Source organism: Aethalodelphis obliquidens, unplaced genomic scaffold (assembly GCF_003676395.1).
Source record: "Aethalodelphis obliquidens isolate GAN/ISIS:26980383/991018 unplaced genomic scaffold, ASM367639v1 scaffold2, whole genome shotgun sequence".
Lineage (NCBI taxonomy): Eukaryota > Metazoa > Chordata > Mammalia > Artiodactyla > Delphinidae > Aethalodelphis > Aethalodelphis obliquidens.
Window position 1 is genome coordinate 16,392,026 of NW_020837946.1, and position 18,076 is coordinate 16,410,101.

The 18,076-nt window shown below is 39.2% G+C and overlaps 1 protein-coding gene across 4 annotated transcripts in view; it reads left to right on the plus strand.

Moving 5' to 3' along the window:
• The window catches only part of EPHA4 (EPH receptor A4), a 142,705-nt gene extending 125,047 nt beyond the window's left edge, over positions 1-17,658 (plus strand). Inside the window, exons 12-17 of one of the 4 annotated variants that reach the window (XM_027120348.1) lie at positions 1,331-1,392; positions 1,847-2,056; positions 3,941-4,090; positions 7,600-7,793; positions 11,067-11,222; positions 11,559-11,781. In XM_027120348.1, coding sequence (XP_026976149.1) covers positions 1,331-1,392; positions 1,847-2,056; positions 3,941-4,090; positions 7,600-7,793; positions 11,067-11,222; positions 11,559-11,673 — 887 coding nt within the window. In that variant the 3' untranslated portion in view covers positions 11,674-11,781. Of the gene's footprint in view, positions 1-1,330; positions 1,393-1,846; positions 2,057-3,940; positions 4,091-7,599; positions 7,794-11,066; positions 11,252-11,558; positions 11,783-17,124 lie in introns of those variants that run through there. The other 3 variants (XM_027120356.1, XM_027120366.1, XM_027120376.1) reach the window with 3 other exon arrangements.
• The last annotated feature ends 418 nt before the right edge of the window (positions 17,659-18,076 follow it).

Here is an 18,076-nt window from a genome sequence, read left to right on the forward strand (position 1 = left end):
AAATTAAATGTTCGTGGTGGTGTTTTCTAATCCAACATTTTTGCCTCAGAAAGATTTCTTAGGCACGGTACCAAATGTTCAATCGAAGAACAAATTGATAAATGGGACTTCATTGAAATTAAAAACGTCTGCTCTTCTAAAATTTTGCCTCTGAAATGAAGACACTTCTCCTTTCCCCACACCAGTACAGAGTCTCATCTGATAGGGGCTCTGGGCGGGAAATGTACTCGTTTAGAATAATTCTGGGGGCTTTCCGGCAGTGGCACAGCCCAGCCCATTTTCCCTGACTGGATGTCTACGTCCAAACAGTCCACAAGGACAGCAATGAATGTTTTTGATTTTTCAAACTAACATTTTATTTTCACAGGAACTCTTCTGTTCTCTTGGCTTTACCCCTTGCCTTAGTAAAATATCGAAGATTTACACCCCACTGCCACAAATACCCTTTAGAAAGAAGGAATTTCAGACCTTGAGTGCATTGCCAGGGATTAAGAAACTAAAGAATGATCCTTATTTCCTAAGGTCCTCAGAAAGAAAACCAAAGTGAAATGAAAGTGTTTCCCACTTCTCTCAAAGCTTAAAATCATTCTGATTTCTTTGCTTAGAGAAGGGAGAAGGGCACACAAAGGTTCTAGTCCTGAATTAAAATCGCTGCCTAGGATGAAATCACTTATTGACCCTTTTCTGTGATTTTGTTGTTGCTGCTGCTGAGGTTGGCAGCTTAAGGAAGCAAATAGACTGAGTTTATTTATAGGTAGGAAAAGGGAAAAGAAAGGATATAGCCCCTGGCCTGAGTGAGGCAGGGGGAAAAGCTAAGATGGTACATGCTTGAACTTTAAGATGAGTCTGGGTAATGAAGTATCCAACGTAGCTCCCAGAAGCTTGGGTTCCTCTAAATAGGTAAGAAAAAAAAAAGTTTCTCTGTTCATGATTCCTTTAGCATTGTACAAGTGGCTCTTCTGGGGACAGAATTAATTAATTATCTTAAAGATTTTTTTCTCCTTTAAACGGGCCATTTATCTCCTTCTCCATTTGCTTGAGAGAGCAAATACCCATCCACGTGCTCCCTGGATACCAGAGACCACTTTATTAAAGACCTTGTCAACAAGCCACCCAAAGGGTTAACCTTCCAGATGGAATTTAAACCTACTCGTCCTTTTAATATTTCATTCCTAGCTCCCCACAGCTGAGGCATAAGCTTGGCTTGTTTTAATTAAATTAGATCGCACAAGACAGGTGTCCTGGCAGGAAAATTGCGCACAGCCCATTTTTATCTCATTAACTGCAGTGCTCATCAAGGGTTTTGTGTTTTTCTTTCTGGAAACTCTAGGTAAACCAGTAATGATCATAACAGAGTACATGGAGAATGGCTCCTTGGATGCATTCCTCAGGGTATGTGACTGCTTTATATTAAACCCAAGAATGTTGGTATTTAGAAAACTCTAACAGACTTCGAGTATTTGTTCTGTTTGGTTGTATTCATGGACTTTTTTCTAATGAGGCAAGGGAAGAAGAGGAGAAATAGAGAATGATGTGATCTTTAAAGGCTCTTCAATAATCCACGTACAAGGAGGGTAGTATTTGATTTATTCTTGTATCATGGGGCTGTTTGAGCCATAGATTCATTGCAGTTGGATAATTTCCATCTATTACAGGAAGCAAACCCAGCTCCTAGGATATACTCTACTCATGAATTAGTGACTTTGGTCAAAAAGGCCCGGAAATCATATTGAGTTTCACTGCACACCGGATACAGATATCAAAAAAGATCCAAGTAATAAATGCCTGGTGAAAATTAATTTGGCCTAATGCTAATGAGATTGTACCTTATTTCTTTCCTCTGCAGAAGAATGATGGCAGATTTACGGTCATTCAGCTGGTGGGCATGCTTCGTGGCATTGGGTCCGGGATGAAGTATTTATCTGATATGAGCTACGTGCATCGAGATCTGGCTGCACGGAACATTCTGGTCAATAGCAACTTGGTCTGCAAAGTGTCTGATTTTGGCATGTCCCGAGTGCTAGAGGATGATCCAGAAGCAGCTTATACCACCAGGGTAAGAAAGGTTTGTGACCTCTGGGCTTTGACTCTGATGAAACTGTTCCTCTCACTTTGATGTTTTAAAGCCTCTGTGATTTTTACAAGTTTCCTCATCCTTCAGAGCCCCTTCCTAGCCATGCATCCATTTTTAAACCATGTTTCCAAGAGGGATTTTGAAACAGCCTCTAGATGTGTGACCACTTTACAAAGCCACAAGTTAGAGCGTCACTTGTTATTGTATTTTTTCACACTTAATCTACCTTCCTTCCTTCCTTTCTTCTTGTTTGTTTTAGATTTTCTACTTGGTTCCTTTTTATTATTTTTAAAAAAATCTTATTTTAAACAGGACAGAACACTATTTCTAGTCGGCTGCCTACCAAACCTGAGAATGTATATACAGGGTTTATAAAACATTTACACTACGCAAGGTTTCCCAGTATCTAATGGCCTGCGTTTTACTACTGGTAGATAAGCCAGGATTAAGGCACAGTTAAGAGTTATCAGTATACAGTTAATGGCTATGCTATCTTAGCCGGACAATCTGAATATAAGATACTAATGGAATAAACACAGAATCATAAAAGTTATTGGCCATTAGGGCTGACACTGTTAAAATCAACATGAAGCAGACCAGCCATTTTCTTCTTTGAATGCTCACCATTTTGCATCTACAATGGTAAGCATTGGGGTTTTTTGGTATAGTTCGTTGGGGGTGTGTATGTGTGTGTGTATGTGTGTGCGTGTTTTCTGGTAGTGTTCAGTTTCTTTGGCTGTAGTTTTGATTCTTACACATACCCTCTTCTGAATTCAAAGTCCATTCATTCAGGAAAGAATACATCCTTGTCCATGCTAAAGACTTTTTATTTTTCCCCAGTAGTTGGAGAAAGGAAAGTAAAAGGAAGCTTCTAGAATGATACATTTGTATAGCCAAAATATTTAAGGAAGGCAGAAGGCAGCACAAGTGTCTTGCTGTATGGAACAAGCATAAATGTAATACAGTGTATTTTCAGAGTAAACTGCAGTGAACCAATGCAATTTGCAGTACAATTTACTGGCCTGTTTAGTAGCTCTAATAAAGCAAACTTTAAAATGATGTCCTCTTGAACACCTTAAGGGTCTGGATTGAAGTTGAATTAATTTCCCCAGATGGAACCCTAAGAAATTTGAAACTCCATTAAAAATACCTTGCACATAAGCATAATCAAACAAGAGACATTTGAGACCTTTAAACTTTTCTTGGGTAATATTCAATTGCTTTACCATTTTTGCAGGGTTGTTTTAGAAAAGTAAATAATAATCAAAATCTGGCCCTCCTGCCATTAAAGTTAATAATGGCTCTAGCATCTGGTATTATTTGACTTCCTCTAAGAGCCTGTTTAGCATATTATCTTCTAGCTACGTTGGTCATGTTTCTCGTGCTCTATAGGAGTTGGATGATGGTGGGATGGATAGAAATGTTCATATTTAACTTTTTTAGGTCATGATTTCCAAAGCAGTATTAAGTATTGCCTTTGTGCTGCTGGGTGAGAGAATCTAACAAGAAGTCAAAATTACTGTCAGCTGCACATCCATTGATATATACCACGGATAACATGTGTATTTTGTAAAACCTAAAATGTCCTTTCTTCTACAGTATTGCCTTAAGTAGAGCTCAGATAACAGGTAGGCTTTTTAAAACAATAATTAAACATGAGTTGCTTACTTCCCTGGGACTAAAGAAAACATATGAGAACTGTCTCAACCTGGAAGATTTTAGTTAGAATAAACAAATATCCTGTTATCGTTTGGACAGCTATCTCAGGAATGCTGTTGCCCTGCTTAGCAAACAGTAACAACATTCAGAAACTAAAATGGCACATCAGTGTACTTGGGGGATAACCTAGAGCTTGAATGTTCACAGGGTGGCAAGATTCCTATCCGGTGGACTGCACCGGAAGCAATCGCCTATCGTAAATTCACATCAGCAAGTGATGTATGGAGTTACGGGATCGTCATGTGGGAAGTGATGTCGTATGGAGAGAGACCCTATTGGGACATGTCCAATCAAGATGTGAGTCTTTATGTTCTGAAATACATGTCTTTGCATTAATGTATGATGGAGTGAGTGTTGAGCTTGAAATGATACATTAAACTTAAAATTCTTAATACAGATGTGTCTAGTAATCTAGCTAAAACTTATAGTCCTGGATTTCCAGGACCAAAATTACAAAGCCTTAATGGTATAATATGGGAGATAGATAGATAGATAGATAGGTGCATAGCTTGATCGAGTAGTGATACGGAACAGTACTTTTACTTGGTTAACTTTCAAACCCATACTGAAATAAAATTAAACCTTCAATTTTAAGAAAATGCAAGGATATCTGAAAAACACAAATTTCACATGAGATGAAACTGACATGAAAGGTTTATTGGAAGAAAATTAGTGAATATTTTAAAGCTGGCAAAATTGTAATTAGAGCTTGCCCCTTGAGGACTCTAAAATAAAGCTTCACTAAATGACCCTTTGTAAATTATACACATCCCTTTAAATGTACCATCTGGACTACTTTGTCAGGGAGTATCCACAATGCCTCCAATTTTAGAAAAGCATTCAATAATGACACTAATAAGATTCCAGAGTAATAGAATTTAATTACAAACATCTCCAGTGAGAAAGGAAAAAAACAAACCTAGACCGGCGGGGGGGGAATCTTCCTAGAACACTTATTAGCTAATTCTGGGAAGGTGTTAGTTAGTTCTAGAAGGGTTGGAAATCAGAACAACATGAAATGGCCATTTCTTGAACTTCCCTAATTTTTTTTTTCCTAATTTTTTTTATATGAGAGGTAAAATATTATCATAGAGTGTGTTTACGAATGTGTGGTATTCAATTTATCAGTAAAAATTATATTTTAAAAAAAGGTTTTTTTAAAAAATTTTCTCGGATGTGGAATGTTACCTGATCATCTGCCTTATCCTGAAACAGCAGGATGTTGCAAAACCTTGACAATTAAGTGAAAAACCAGGTGCGCTCAAGAAATAGGATGTTGCCTTATCAGTAGAAGAATGTTTAGAGCAATACAGAAGCTAATGCATTCTGTGTCCAGTGGGGCAAAAAGAATTCTCTAACCAGAATAAGAGGAACAGTAGTGTTGACACGGTAGTATCTATAAATTATAAAGGAAGGTTCATAGCAAATAGCAAGAAAGACAGCAGCTAGCATAACTGATAGATAATTACAGGCTGGAGACAGACTATGGGAGTGAACAGTGTGTAATCTATTGTTTGATGTGATTATGCAGACACCAACAGGTACCTTTCTTGTATAGTAACATTTGGTTTTGAGTTAGAGACATTCAGAGGAACAAAGACCAACAACCTAGAAGAAGGAGTAGTGCCTGTATTTACTTATTCGATTATTGGATATTTAAGCTTTTCTTTATTTCAGTTGAGAGTGGTCCCAAATGCTCATAAGAGCAGAATATCTAAAGATGTTGTCAGTTTTCCCACTCTAAATATTTTCAGACCTATAGCTTTGACAGCTTCTATATTATATTAAAATAATTTTGTTGGTTTAAACTTTCAGTTGTCTGCCTTTATCCGTGAAAAAGCATCTGAAGCCAATTCTCTCCCACAAATAATATTGATCTATCATTCACGTGTATTTGTCTCTGCGTTGGAGTCTGTATAGAACAGGAATCTACAGGAAATGTAACCGGAGAATTACTTTCATGGGTAGAATTCATTTGGCATATGGTGAATGGAGTCAAAGTAACTGTTAAGAAGATGTCAGATTTATCAAGTTTTTTGTTTGTTTTAATCCTCGGCCTTCTCCCCCCGCAAAACATTCAGCAGTAAACTGAGAAAATATGCTTTGTTAACCCACAAGCCATCTTCCAAGCTGGCAGTGGATCGGGAGCTAATGAAAGAATACTAAGAAGTCTGAGGGTTTGTCACAAATTGTGTTAACCTGGCATCAGCCCGACGTTGCTTGCATTCTCATCAATTCGATGTAAAATGTTTTCATCAAGTCCAGAGTCAACACCGTGCACCTGGAAAGAGAAAAGAAAGTCAGAGGATCAGACTGACCTAATGTCATTGCCAGAAATAAATAGAATCACGTTCAGTTAGATAGCATATAGAAGTCTACCTTAGAAGGAGAAGTAAATTAATACTAATACAGTAGGAGGTTGGCAAAAAATACATGGGAGAATAGGGTTCAGAGGGCTTAATAAATCACAAGATGATTGTTAAACTGAAACAGTATCCTGGTTAAAAGAACCACGGTTATACTGGTACATATAAACTGGACCCAACTGAATTGATTATTTTCTCCTGAAGGCCAGTCATTGAGCAGTAATAGACCCGCCTCAGGGGGACTCTGTCGTGATCTCTGAGATGGCTGCAGCCAGTGGTGGTCTCACTAGGAGCTGTCATTTTAGTAGGGGGAGAAAAAGGACTGATTTAAAACATTCAGAACTTTTAAAAATCCCTAAAGAAAATCACCTCCAGAATCTCATAGGATACCCGTAAACCCAGCTTATGAGTAGCCAAGAAATTAAGAAGTAATTCCCCTTTTGAAATTTGGCGTGAGTCATATCATATTGTGTTATTGGAATTCACACCCTGAAGAAGGGGGATTTAGAGAAAAGCCAATAAGAAATGCTGTAATACCTGTGAAGATAGATTAGAAAAATTAGAATTAGAAGAAAGCCTGTGGAATGATTTATGGCTTATTAGGCAGGAGGCCCGCTCTGGGGGGGAGGCAATTATCACCTATCATTATCACTTCTTTCCTTAGATGTGCAAGGGTCCTCTTTAAAATATAAATGCCCCAAGGAAGGTTTTTATTAATTATTTAAAATTTTTTAAATCTAGTTTTGAGCGCCTTTAACAGGGTCAGTTGACAGCCAACTGAGACCAAGAATGAGATACAGAATTGGTAAACTGGTGTATTTTGGTCTTCCAAAACTAAAAATGGCTGCGCATCTGGAGGGGTTGAGGAATGTGCTATTTCTGAGAGAGGTAGTGTCTTCTGGATTGGAAGGTCTGGAAGTTGGGCTCTGGTATTGACCCACCAGCTGTCTGATTAAGAGTACACAGGCTTAAAGTGATGCAAAGGGACTTCTGTTTTGTAGGCAACTATTAATGCTTCCTAAGGAATGCCTTTAACACTAAGCTAGAGTCTCTTTTGCTAAGAGTGTTTAGCTGATAGAAGAATGAGAGGGTCATCGCCCTGTGGTCTCTGGAGGCCAGGCCAACACCATGTGGTTGATCTGATTAGGTTCTAACCACTTTGGAACATTGATGCTTCTTCACTCTGGAGTTTCAGATGGGCATTGTCTACCATTTGAGAACCCCTCATAGCAACAGCTGGCTTCCCTGCCCTGTGGCCAGCAATACTCAGGTCCAGCTCTGGCTTCTGTGAAAGAATTGGAGCCGTTCCCATGCTCAAGCTTGCTGGCAGCTTCATGGACAGGAAACTTGCTGAGCAGGAGGGTGAACCTCTAACAACAGCTTGCTTGGCAGCGTAACATACCATTCTGGGTTTTTGGTTTTGTTTTGTTTTTTCAATAGGTGATTAAGGCCATTGAGGAAGGCTATCGGCTGCCCCCTCCAATGGACTGCCCCATTGCACTCCACCAGCTGATGCTAGACTGTTGGCAGAAGGAGAGAAGCGACAGGCCTAAATTTGGGCAGATTGTCAACATGTTGGACAAACTCATCCGCAATCCCAACAGCTTGAAGAGGACGGGGACCGAGAGCTCCAGGTCAGCCGTGCTTACTTAATACTGATGTATGAAAGAATACATCAGAGATGGCAGGCAAGTGGTGACTCACTTCAATTCCCGCCGTCTAGTCAGAGGCCACTTCACAGCTGTCTGCAGCCTGGGTGGCTTCTTCCTCCTTGAGTATTTATGGTAGCTCTTTTCACCATTTTGAAGACCCTAGTGCTTGTCAGGCCTCAAACAGGAGTCAGAAAAACAAATTTAAAACAACAACAAAGGAATAGCTCAAGTGCTTATTTTGTGAGGCTGGACCTGAAAACTTAGGAAGATGGATGAAATGTACTTTTGGAAGATGGTCAGGTTACTAGATGCTGTATTTTGAAAGGGGAAGGAACGTGGAGTTAGGAAAAAATAAGAATTCGAAGACATCTTTAAGTCGACTTAATAAAGTGTGTATTGTAGCAAGAGATTCCTGGGTTTCAGTTCTTAAAGTTGCTCTTTGCTGAGTCTTTCAAGAGGGGAAGGAAACAGGACCAAGATAAATACTGATCAAGTTACAAAGCATGCAGATGAATATTTGAGAAGAGTTTTAAAAACTAAAATGATTGAATCACCTGTAAAATAGGTAGTTACTTCATTGAAAAGAGCAAAAAGAAGCATTTCAGTCCAGAAAGAAGATAAAGATACTGCAGGTCTTATAATTAATTCAGTAGGAACTTTTCTACCTGGAAATTGGGCTTTACTGGTATAAGATCCAGGATACCTAGATACCAGTCCCATTGACCATTGTTAGGAGTTAAATGGTTTAAGAAGACAGGCATCATAAGATCAGGTGATTCAGGCCCGCGGGAGAAGAGGCGTCTACTCATCTCCAGATCTGTGCTTCTCAAAGTCTTCTCTTTCATCAAGACCCTGAGTTAAAGGTAGGAAGACATTTTCCCCATAGTATCCAAGCCCTTCCAGTCTTGGCCAGCACTAGGATGCTCTCCTCCAGTCTTTTTCTTGAAAACTTAGCCTACAGATTGGAGGAGAAGGAATACGCTTCCCATTAACATATGTGAGGAAAAGAATTGCAAGTGAACAGCAGAGATACCCTGTGTTCTCTCAGGCTTTCAGATCCTGTACCACTAGCCGCCATACAAAGAGTTAATGACCATGCTCTCCTGAAATAACACCGGGCTGAATTCACATCTTCCTTCTGCCACTGGTAGCTGTGTGACCTAAAATAAAATCCCCCATCATTTCTGGTCTATTTTTGGTTCTTCTCTTCTCCAAGAGGGTGAAAATAGATGGCACTAAGGCCTCTTTTCCAGGTGTAGCTCATTTCTTTTATTCCAAAACTCCTCCAGCTTTTTATCTCCAGCTACAGATGCCACGTTATTTTGTCTGAAGGTTCTTTGGTACTTGGGGCTTCTCCTGCTGGTATAAGCTCTTCAGTTGCTAACATTGTAGAATGTGTGATTTGCACCAAAGTACAGAACAAATTGGGCACACTTTTCTCACTTCTAGATTTTTCTCATTGACGGTACTTAAGAGCTTTGATGCTTCTTACTGCTTGCTGATAATGGAAGGTAGTATAACATGGTATGTGATTCAGCACAAAATTAGGCAAATGTCACAGTGTTCCACAAAGAGCACAAAGACTTCCAGAACAAGCTTGGGAATGACCCTTAGAGTTCCTTCATTACTGAGTAAGGGTATTTTCATTCTAAGGTCATTTTGACCTTGTCAGGTACCTAGAGCCTCCATGTGGCCCTGTTAATGCTTTGGCTTAAAGTTAGAAGTAAATGCAAACTTTTGGTTTTTGTTCATTCATATTCCTGGTAAACATTCAACACTAATATCTAAAATTCTATGTGGCAGTGTTTGTTATTGGCTCAAAATTGGGAAAAGAATGAAATCTTGATGATTCTTACCATAAAAATCTGCAGCATTTTACTCAGAAAATCGGATTTAATTGAAATAATGGACAAAAAAACAAAGGTCACAAAGACAAGCTGTTATTTGAACACAAAACTGATTGATAAAGCAAGTCTTTGTTAACATATCGATATAAAACAAGAAGTAATGTGAATCAAGGTAATTTAGGTAACAATTAAAATGCAAAATGGATTGGATTAATTCTACTATGTAGAAAGTTAAGCCACTAGAGGGACTTAATTTTGTTTTTACAAGAAAAGGATTTCTTTGGTTGAAAATTCAGTAGTGATGATATAATTCTGATTTAAATGTTCGTATTCAAGCAGCGTAGTCTCAGGGTGAAAATCAGGTCAAAATGTTAAGATCAAACACATTCTATAATTTCTAGGGAAAGGGAGTTCAAGAAAATAGAACTTAACAAGTAGCAAGGTTGCTATACAGGTAATTATAATAAAGGTGGTATAAAATACCCTGTTAATGTCTACCTTATGATTATTATGTAGTTTGAGATGAAGATGACTATAATTCTCTTAATAAATACTTCCCAGAAATACATTATTTATTGTGTATCAATATCGTGAGGGATGACAGAATACTTGCCTTGAACTCTAGTCCCTCTTGACAGTGATCTAATGTAAAACACCTGGCCTGAGAAATGCATCAACTAATAAATAAGTTAATAAGAAGTGCTTGGAATTTGTTGAAATGATTCTTTTAGGAGCCCCAGCAAGGGAAAACGAGAAGCACATTCCACAATCCAAACAGTGATCAAAGTGGCCATTCTTCCTGCCAGTCTTGGCACACGTGCTGGTCAGGCTGCATTGATTAAAGAGAGGATTAACTCCCTGCTGTCCCAAGTTTGTTTGAATGCACTGAGCCTGCCTGCAAACCTGGCTGGAAGCATGCCGGACTTGAACTCTCGCTGTTTTCTCTGCTTCCATCAAGTCTGGCAGGTTGCAAGCTCACAGTTTTCCTTACTCATCCTTCACTAGGGTTTCCATAGTTGCTGAACTAAAGTCTGTGATATTCAATGCTGGCAGGGACTGGACCCTTCCTTCAAAGACTGAGCTGGTTTCAGCCACAAGGGCTCCCCCAATCTTTACCACAGGCTAGGATGTTAAAAGACCTGCTCTGATCCTTAATGCATTAAGAGGGCCACATAAAACAAATGTGGGAAGTGAAGTGAAGAACGAATAGGGTGATTGAGACATACTTTTGCAGCTTTATGAAATTAGGGGCGAAAAATCACATGACGACATTTGACGTTGGTGATTCCATCTAAAGCCCATTCTTGGTGCTTCGGTTCCCCTCGCCTGTCTTAGACCATTTGACTTCTGAGTCAGGCTGTCTCTCTAATAATTCTTGTCTGTCTACACTTGCTCGTTCCATTTCCAGACCTAACACTGCCTTGTTGGATCCAAGCTCCCCTGAATTCTCCACCGTGGTATCGGTGGGCGATTGGCTCCAGGCCATTAAAATGGACCGGTATAAGGATAACTTCACTGCTGCTGGTTATACCACACTAGAGGCTGTAGTGCACATGAACCAGGAGTAAGTACTCAGCGATGTAACACAAAAGGGTAAATCTAGATTTCATAGTATTTTGCTTCTTTTGCTTTGAGCTGCATAAGCATCCTACTCATTTTTTAAAAGAAAAGAAAACTGGAATGCCTTTCATTTTGATTGACTGAGTGTAATTTTGCACAGCCTCTATAAAGCACCTACATTGTTGCATTCAATTGCTTAATTAAACATTTTAATACACCTGCCTTGTTATGCTGTATTAACTGTGGCTGATTCAAATGCATGTCTGCATGAAGCCCAGAAAAGAGATTCTCAGCCCTCATCACGTTTTCCTCTCCCACTTTTTTCTCCCCCTACTTACAGTGACCTGGCCAGAATTGGCATCACAGCTATCACACACCAGAATAAGATCTTGAGCAGTGTCCAGGCAATGAGAACCCAAATGCAGCAGATACACGGCAGAATGGTTCCAGTCTGAGCCAGTATTGAATAAACTCAAAACTCTTGAAATTAGTTTACCTCATCCATGCACTTTAATTGAAGAACTGCACTTTTTTTTACTTCGTCTTCGCCCTCTGAAATTAAAGGAAAAAAAATATCTGCAGTGTTGCTTGGTGTACAGATTGCTGAAACTGTGGGGCTTACAGAAATGACAACCATCATTTGAATTAGACCTGGAACAAATTGTTTCTCAGAAGTCCATCCATCCATCACCAATTTGTAAAATACATGTACCTATATAAATAGAACACCGCCTCCGGTTTCAATGCCGTATTTGCTGCCAGACACTGAGCTTCTCCAAGACATCCTTGATCTTCTCTCCATTTGGAATTACAACCGTAGTGTTTTGTTTGTGGCATAAATTACAGTCCATCCTTCTTTCACTGGAATGAAGACCATGTCCATTTTTGAAGGACTCAGTTAAACTTTTAAGGCTTGGTTCGTACCGGGGATAAAACCTAGGTGAACGTCACGTGACTCACAGTGTTGCCGCCTGGTGCTCGGGCCACCTGGTGGATTATGCAGACACGCGGGGCTGGAGAGAAAAGGAAAGCGGATTTTAAAATAATAATAATAATAATAATAATAAAACCCAAGCACCATACCCCCTACCTGGACAAACGAGGTCTGTTTCTTTGTGCCATATAAGTCTTATCTGGGGACTCTACAGACTTACCGTAACTACCTTATGGATAGTGGATTGTGACAATCTTGTGTAGGGAAGTTTCATACTTTCCTCCTTTAAAGAAGCAAACCCAGATCTACAAGGTAAGGCAAAAGAACCAGCAATGAGTCCTTCTCCAATGAAAGCTTTTTTTTTTGAAACTTTATTTGAAACACTGAGCAGTAAATATCTTTCATGGCTATCAGGTAGTTTGGTTTTTTTTTTTAAGATTTCAGTCCTCTTGACATTGGGAGAGGAGACCCAAAGCAGTATGGCTTCTCTACTGTTCTTCCAGGAAGAAGTGAAATAGGAACTATATGAGGTCAGGATGGCATCTAGACCTCCACTGGCTGTGCTTTCTTTCATACTATGAGGGTCCTCTTGTCCTTTGGTGCCCTTCATTCCTGCCACAGATGCCTACTGAGCATCTTTGGGGTACTGGGTAGTAACCTCTAACCTTGTTGGGTCATGCACGTGCCCCATTCTTTGGAGAATTTGCTTCAGTTAAGGAGTACTGGAGGGTCTTTCCATGAGTTTCATTTTTTTCCTTCTTTTTTTTAATTTAATTTTTATTTTATATTGGAGTATAGTTGATGTACAATGTTGTGTTAGTTTCAGGTGTACAGCAAAGTGATTCAGTTATACATACACATATATCCACTGTTTTTCAGATTCTTTTCCCACAGAGGTTATTACAGAATACTGAGTAGAGTTCCCTGTGCTATACAGTAGGTCCTTGTTGGTTATCTGTTTCATATACAGTAGTGTGTATATGTTAATTCCAGCCTCCTAATTTATCCCTCCCCCACCCCTTTCCCCTTTGGTAACCATAAGTTTGTTTTTGAAGTCTGTGAGTCTGTTTCTGTTTTATAAATAAGTTCATTTGTATCATTTTTTTAGATTCCACATATAAGCGATATCATATGGTATTTGTCTTTCTCTGACTTACTTCACTTAGTATGATAATCTCTAGGTCCATCAATATTGCTGCAAATGGCATTATTTTATTCTCTTTATGGCTAAGTAATATTCCACTGTGTGTGTGTGTGTGTATATATATATATATATATATATATATATACACACACCACATCTTCTTTATCCGTTTCTCTATCGATGGACATTTAAGGTTGCTTCCACGTCTTGGCTATTGTAAATAGTGCTGCAATGAACGTTGGGTGCCTGTATCTTTTCAAAGTGTGGTTTTTCCGGATACATGCCCAGGAGTGTTCCTGTCCTGCTCCAGTAGCCCCTGTACCAAACTGGGTCAGCCAAGGAGGATTTACCTAGATGTCAATGGTGAGACTTGGAGGTCACCTTGACTGACTCATTATCAGAAAGTGACCTACTAAAAACATAGGCTTTTCATCCATCAAGCCCATTAGCCTTAGGTACTTCTATTTTAATCCCGGAATTTCTTCTTAAAACACGTGAATTTAAATGACTGTTCATTCCTAGAAGCAAATAGCCTAACTTTTTTGACTGGACAAATTTTTAACTCTTCCATTTTTATCACTTTTAAAGAAAAGCTTGGCTGATTTTAATGACCTTTCTCCCCCCTTGGTTTTATCCTTATAGAGCAAGGAATGTTAAATTTGATGCTGTCAAATCATGACAGTTTAGTAAAAACCTTTTTGCAACATTAGTTGTGAAAACTTTTCTGTTCAGAAGGAATGTGAAATTCGTTTTTTAAACTTCTCCAAGAATTTCTGTTTTATCACTGCTTTTGCTGAAGTCGGGGAGTTCTCGATATTCATGTTTTAACATGTTTTAACTTTTAAGTTGACAAATGTTGGGGAGGTTCGCTTGCTTTTAAAAAAACTATTTTTTTTCCTTCTGTAAAGCTGTGGGATATTCTGTTTTCAGTCCCCACAGTCCAATTCAAATAAGGTAGCATTATAGTGTTATCTTGTGAGTAAAAAGAGAATGTTACCTTGCACACATTGAATAATTAAAAGTTTTGCTTTCTTACAATTAACAGCTTAAGACTTGAGGTATTTTTCTAAACATTGAACATAGTCAAAGCAGAACGTTTTTAAAAAGAGAGTGTGTCAATTCTAAGATGTCCTAACATGTTAATGTAACGTATGGTGTTGGAGTGGGTTTGTTACATCTTAGCAGGTATCTCTGCAAATGAAATATTCGGTTGAGAACTGAGGAAAAGGTGGAATATGAAATTCATTCAGAGATGGCTTTCTGAATCTTAATTTTTACACATTGTCTGAGTTAGAGTCCAGGCCAATGGAAAGACCAAAAAAAGGCTTTCTATGTGTCTAAAATAATATCCAGTAGCAGTAAAAGTGGAACTCCACTGCTTCCAGGAAGTCATGCACGTTGAAAGAGAGATGTGAGGACAACAGGAATTTGTATTGTTTCCCAGGGTGTGGAGCCAGACTCTGGCATCCAGACAGCTTGGATTCCAAAACCAACCGAGATGTTGACAGTGGGAAGTTCACTCTGTGTTTCTTTATAACTCAGTTCCTCCACCTGTAAATTAGCGATAATGACACTTTAACAATAACACCTTTCCTAACACATGGTGTTGTTGTGTATATGAACTACTCCTATGTAGAACACACTGAACTTCACAGAAGAAAGGAGTACTCTTCCTCCAAGGTTTCCCAAGTGTTATTCACCCATCTTTCACTTGTGAACCCAAACGTTTTATTGCAGCGGGCCAGAGCGGGGTGAAATGAAGTGCAGCGGTAGGGAGCTATCCAGATGAAGCTTCTTCACTTTCAATGGATGTATGAGGGTTTGGGGGTAGATGTGTATCTATACAGAAGGTGGTAGACCTATCAAATCACTCCTGTATTATTTAGCCTTGAAATGTATGAAATTGTTATTTTATAATTGGGAAGAATGAAATGTACAAGTAAGACCCCATTGCAATGAAAAGAACTGCATGATAAAGACACTTTGATGTGTTCGTGACTGACTCAAAGGAACAAAGCTTTTGTTTATTTAGTCACCATGAAAGTCACATCTTTCACTCCTGATCCCACACAGACCACATGCTTTGTCTGGTCTCTGTTCAAGCAATTCCTCACGATAAAGGGGTTGCTTGAATTCAAGGAAGAAAAGGTTTATTTTTCTCCCTTTTATTCTGACATCAACTAGATATAAGCCTCCACATTCCCACACTTTTTTCATATACGCACTGAGTATCCAAATATCCCACTGAATATTACAAATATATTTATATCCAGGCATTTAGTGAAGAAGGGAGTTGTCAGACACAAACGGGACAAGCATGTTTTTGAGATGACCCTTTCTCCTCTAAGTAGCAAAAGAAAATCACCTTCAAAAAGTGTGTATATCCATATGGAGTTGGTTATTCTCCTTCAGAGTCTCTAAGGTCAAATTTGTGTCACTTTGTCTTTCATGTAAATACATGTCTGTCTGATGGAATCCCTGCACGTTCAGGTTTAAAATACTATGTTCAATAGAGTACTGATTTCCAGAGAAGAGTTGGAAAAATAGATCTGATCCTTTTCCTTTCATTTTTTTTCATAATTGTCAAAAATGAATGATGTTTACAAGTGACTACCTGAAGCCCTTGGTAGTTATGTCCTTACCCACATTTATAATTTTAAGTTGCTTAAGAAGTAATGTCTATCTGAATATTTTATACAAAAATTTTATTACTTTCTCCAAGTAGACTAAAGTATTTTCTACAAGTCTAAGGAATGGTCATTTACCTCCAAGAAACTAAATTTGATGTACCTCCCTCCCACAATAAACAACGCACATATACAAAATGAGCAGATACATTGGTTTGATAAAAGAAGGAAAATTATCTGTAATAAGATGCACTTTGGTCTGAATTTTTGCTCTACACTTGAGGCCACCAACAGCTAAACACGGCCACTGTGGTGGAAGATATAGTCCAAGAGCAACCTTGATGGAAAGTTATCAAAAGGAAAGAAGAGGAGTCGCTTCTTTTGGCTTGAGTTGATTATTTGATGAATGAGAGGACAGTGGTTCCATTGCATTGTGCCAGCCTTGTTAGAATCTAGGCTGATGGGGCGGCTGCGACTGTCTCTTGGTGGACTTCAGTCCCCAAGACCTCCCTCACTGTGCCCATGGCCCCGGGTTCCCTCTCTCTACCTGTTATATGCAGATTGCACGGATCCTTTACTAATTAGATACTCCCATTCGTTAGAAGTTACTTTCTCTTTACGAAAAACATCCAATGCTTTTTATTTCGTAGCTGGCATTTTTTCAATCATATTGTTGAATATTGGTGGATTGGGATGTTTCCAGATGTGTCCCTAAAATACACAATTTCCCTCTTTGGAACAACTGACTTTTTAGAGTAGTAGCATTTGCATCCTTTCAGCAGCTCTAAGCCCTTCTTGCACAAATGAACCATAACAGTTCAGAATTTTTATTTCAAAGAAAGGCTGTTTCCATAGTGGGTAAAGCTTGGCTGTACACTGACTGTATGGATTCTAATCCCAGCTCTGCTACTTCAGAATGTACAAACACAAGCAGGTTTTTTAACCTCTCTCTGTTTCCGTATCCTCATCCATATAATAAGGATATGAATAGTATCTTACTCTGAGTTATAATAATGAAGCTGTTAATAAACATTTTTATTATTATAGTTATCATTTTTTCAGAGGAGGAAAGTAAGAATCTATGATCTTCTCCCTGGACTCCTTACCGAGCCATCCTGCCTTCTCTGTACTTACACGGGTTGACAACTGGCTGGCGAGATAGGTTGATGTTTTGTCTGAAGTCTTGTTCTTTTCTCTCCAGGGAGTACATTCTGCTATCTTGGCCTCACAGCCCTTCCTTTTGATTACAAAGCCCACAGAAGCAAACAGAACACACCCTCCTCAGTTTCTCCTAAACGTGTTTCGTCTGCTTCTACTATGCCAGTTCTGGAGCAAAGACGCTGATGAAACAACACTCATTCCTGAAAAGAATACATTTCTGACTTTCAAATCCCCTTTCCCAGTGAAAGGAATGGCAAACATTCAAGCTTCAGCATCTGTTCTCCATTTGCACTGAGGAATGTCCTGTCTGGCAGCACCAGCTCTGCAGAGCCCCTGTTCCCCAGCTCCTTTGGTTTTATTTATATGTATTTCCATAGCTCATTTCTGTATGTCCCTGCTGCATTGGTGTGGCAGCAAGTGACCGAAGGCTACAGGTTTCACCACGGACACCAGGTCCGGTGCCACTACACAAAACGAAGCCAGTTCCCGTGAGCTGCCTACGATATGCATTGCTGAAGTAACGTTTTACCCAGGGTGTGCCATCGCAGTGATATAAATATATTTTTTTCCTAGACTAAATATGAGCTGACTATCTCTTTTGATGTGTGTACATAGGTGTGTGTGTGTGTGTACGCGTGTGTACGTGTGTGTGAGTATATAACCTCATGCTTAGACCTGCCTGTGAATGTTGCGGAATGCTACACGTGGAGAGGTCTGGTTTGCCACCAGTTCTGAGTTGAAGAGCCGCGTGAGATAGTGGGCCTGGAAACCGTGCCCCATCCCCTTAGAAGGACAACCCGGAAGTGTTAAATGTCCTGTATCTATAAGTGTATTTTGTAGCAGCCACGCTAACCTTAGTAAGTCATCCTACAGCTTTGGACAGAGGCATTTTCACCTTAGCGGTGGAGTGATTTTTAGAATATAAATCCATTCAGGTGACAACCCATCATCAAACTCACGAATGCTGATTGAACTCCTCATCTGAATCACCA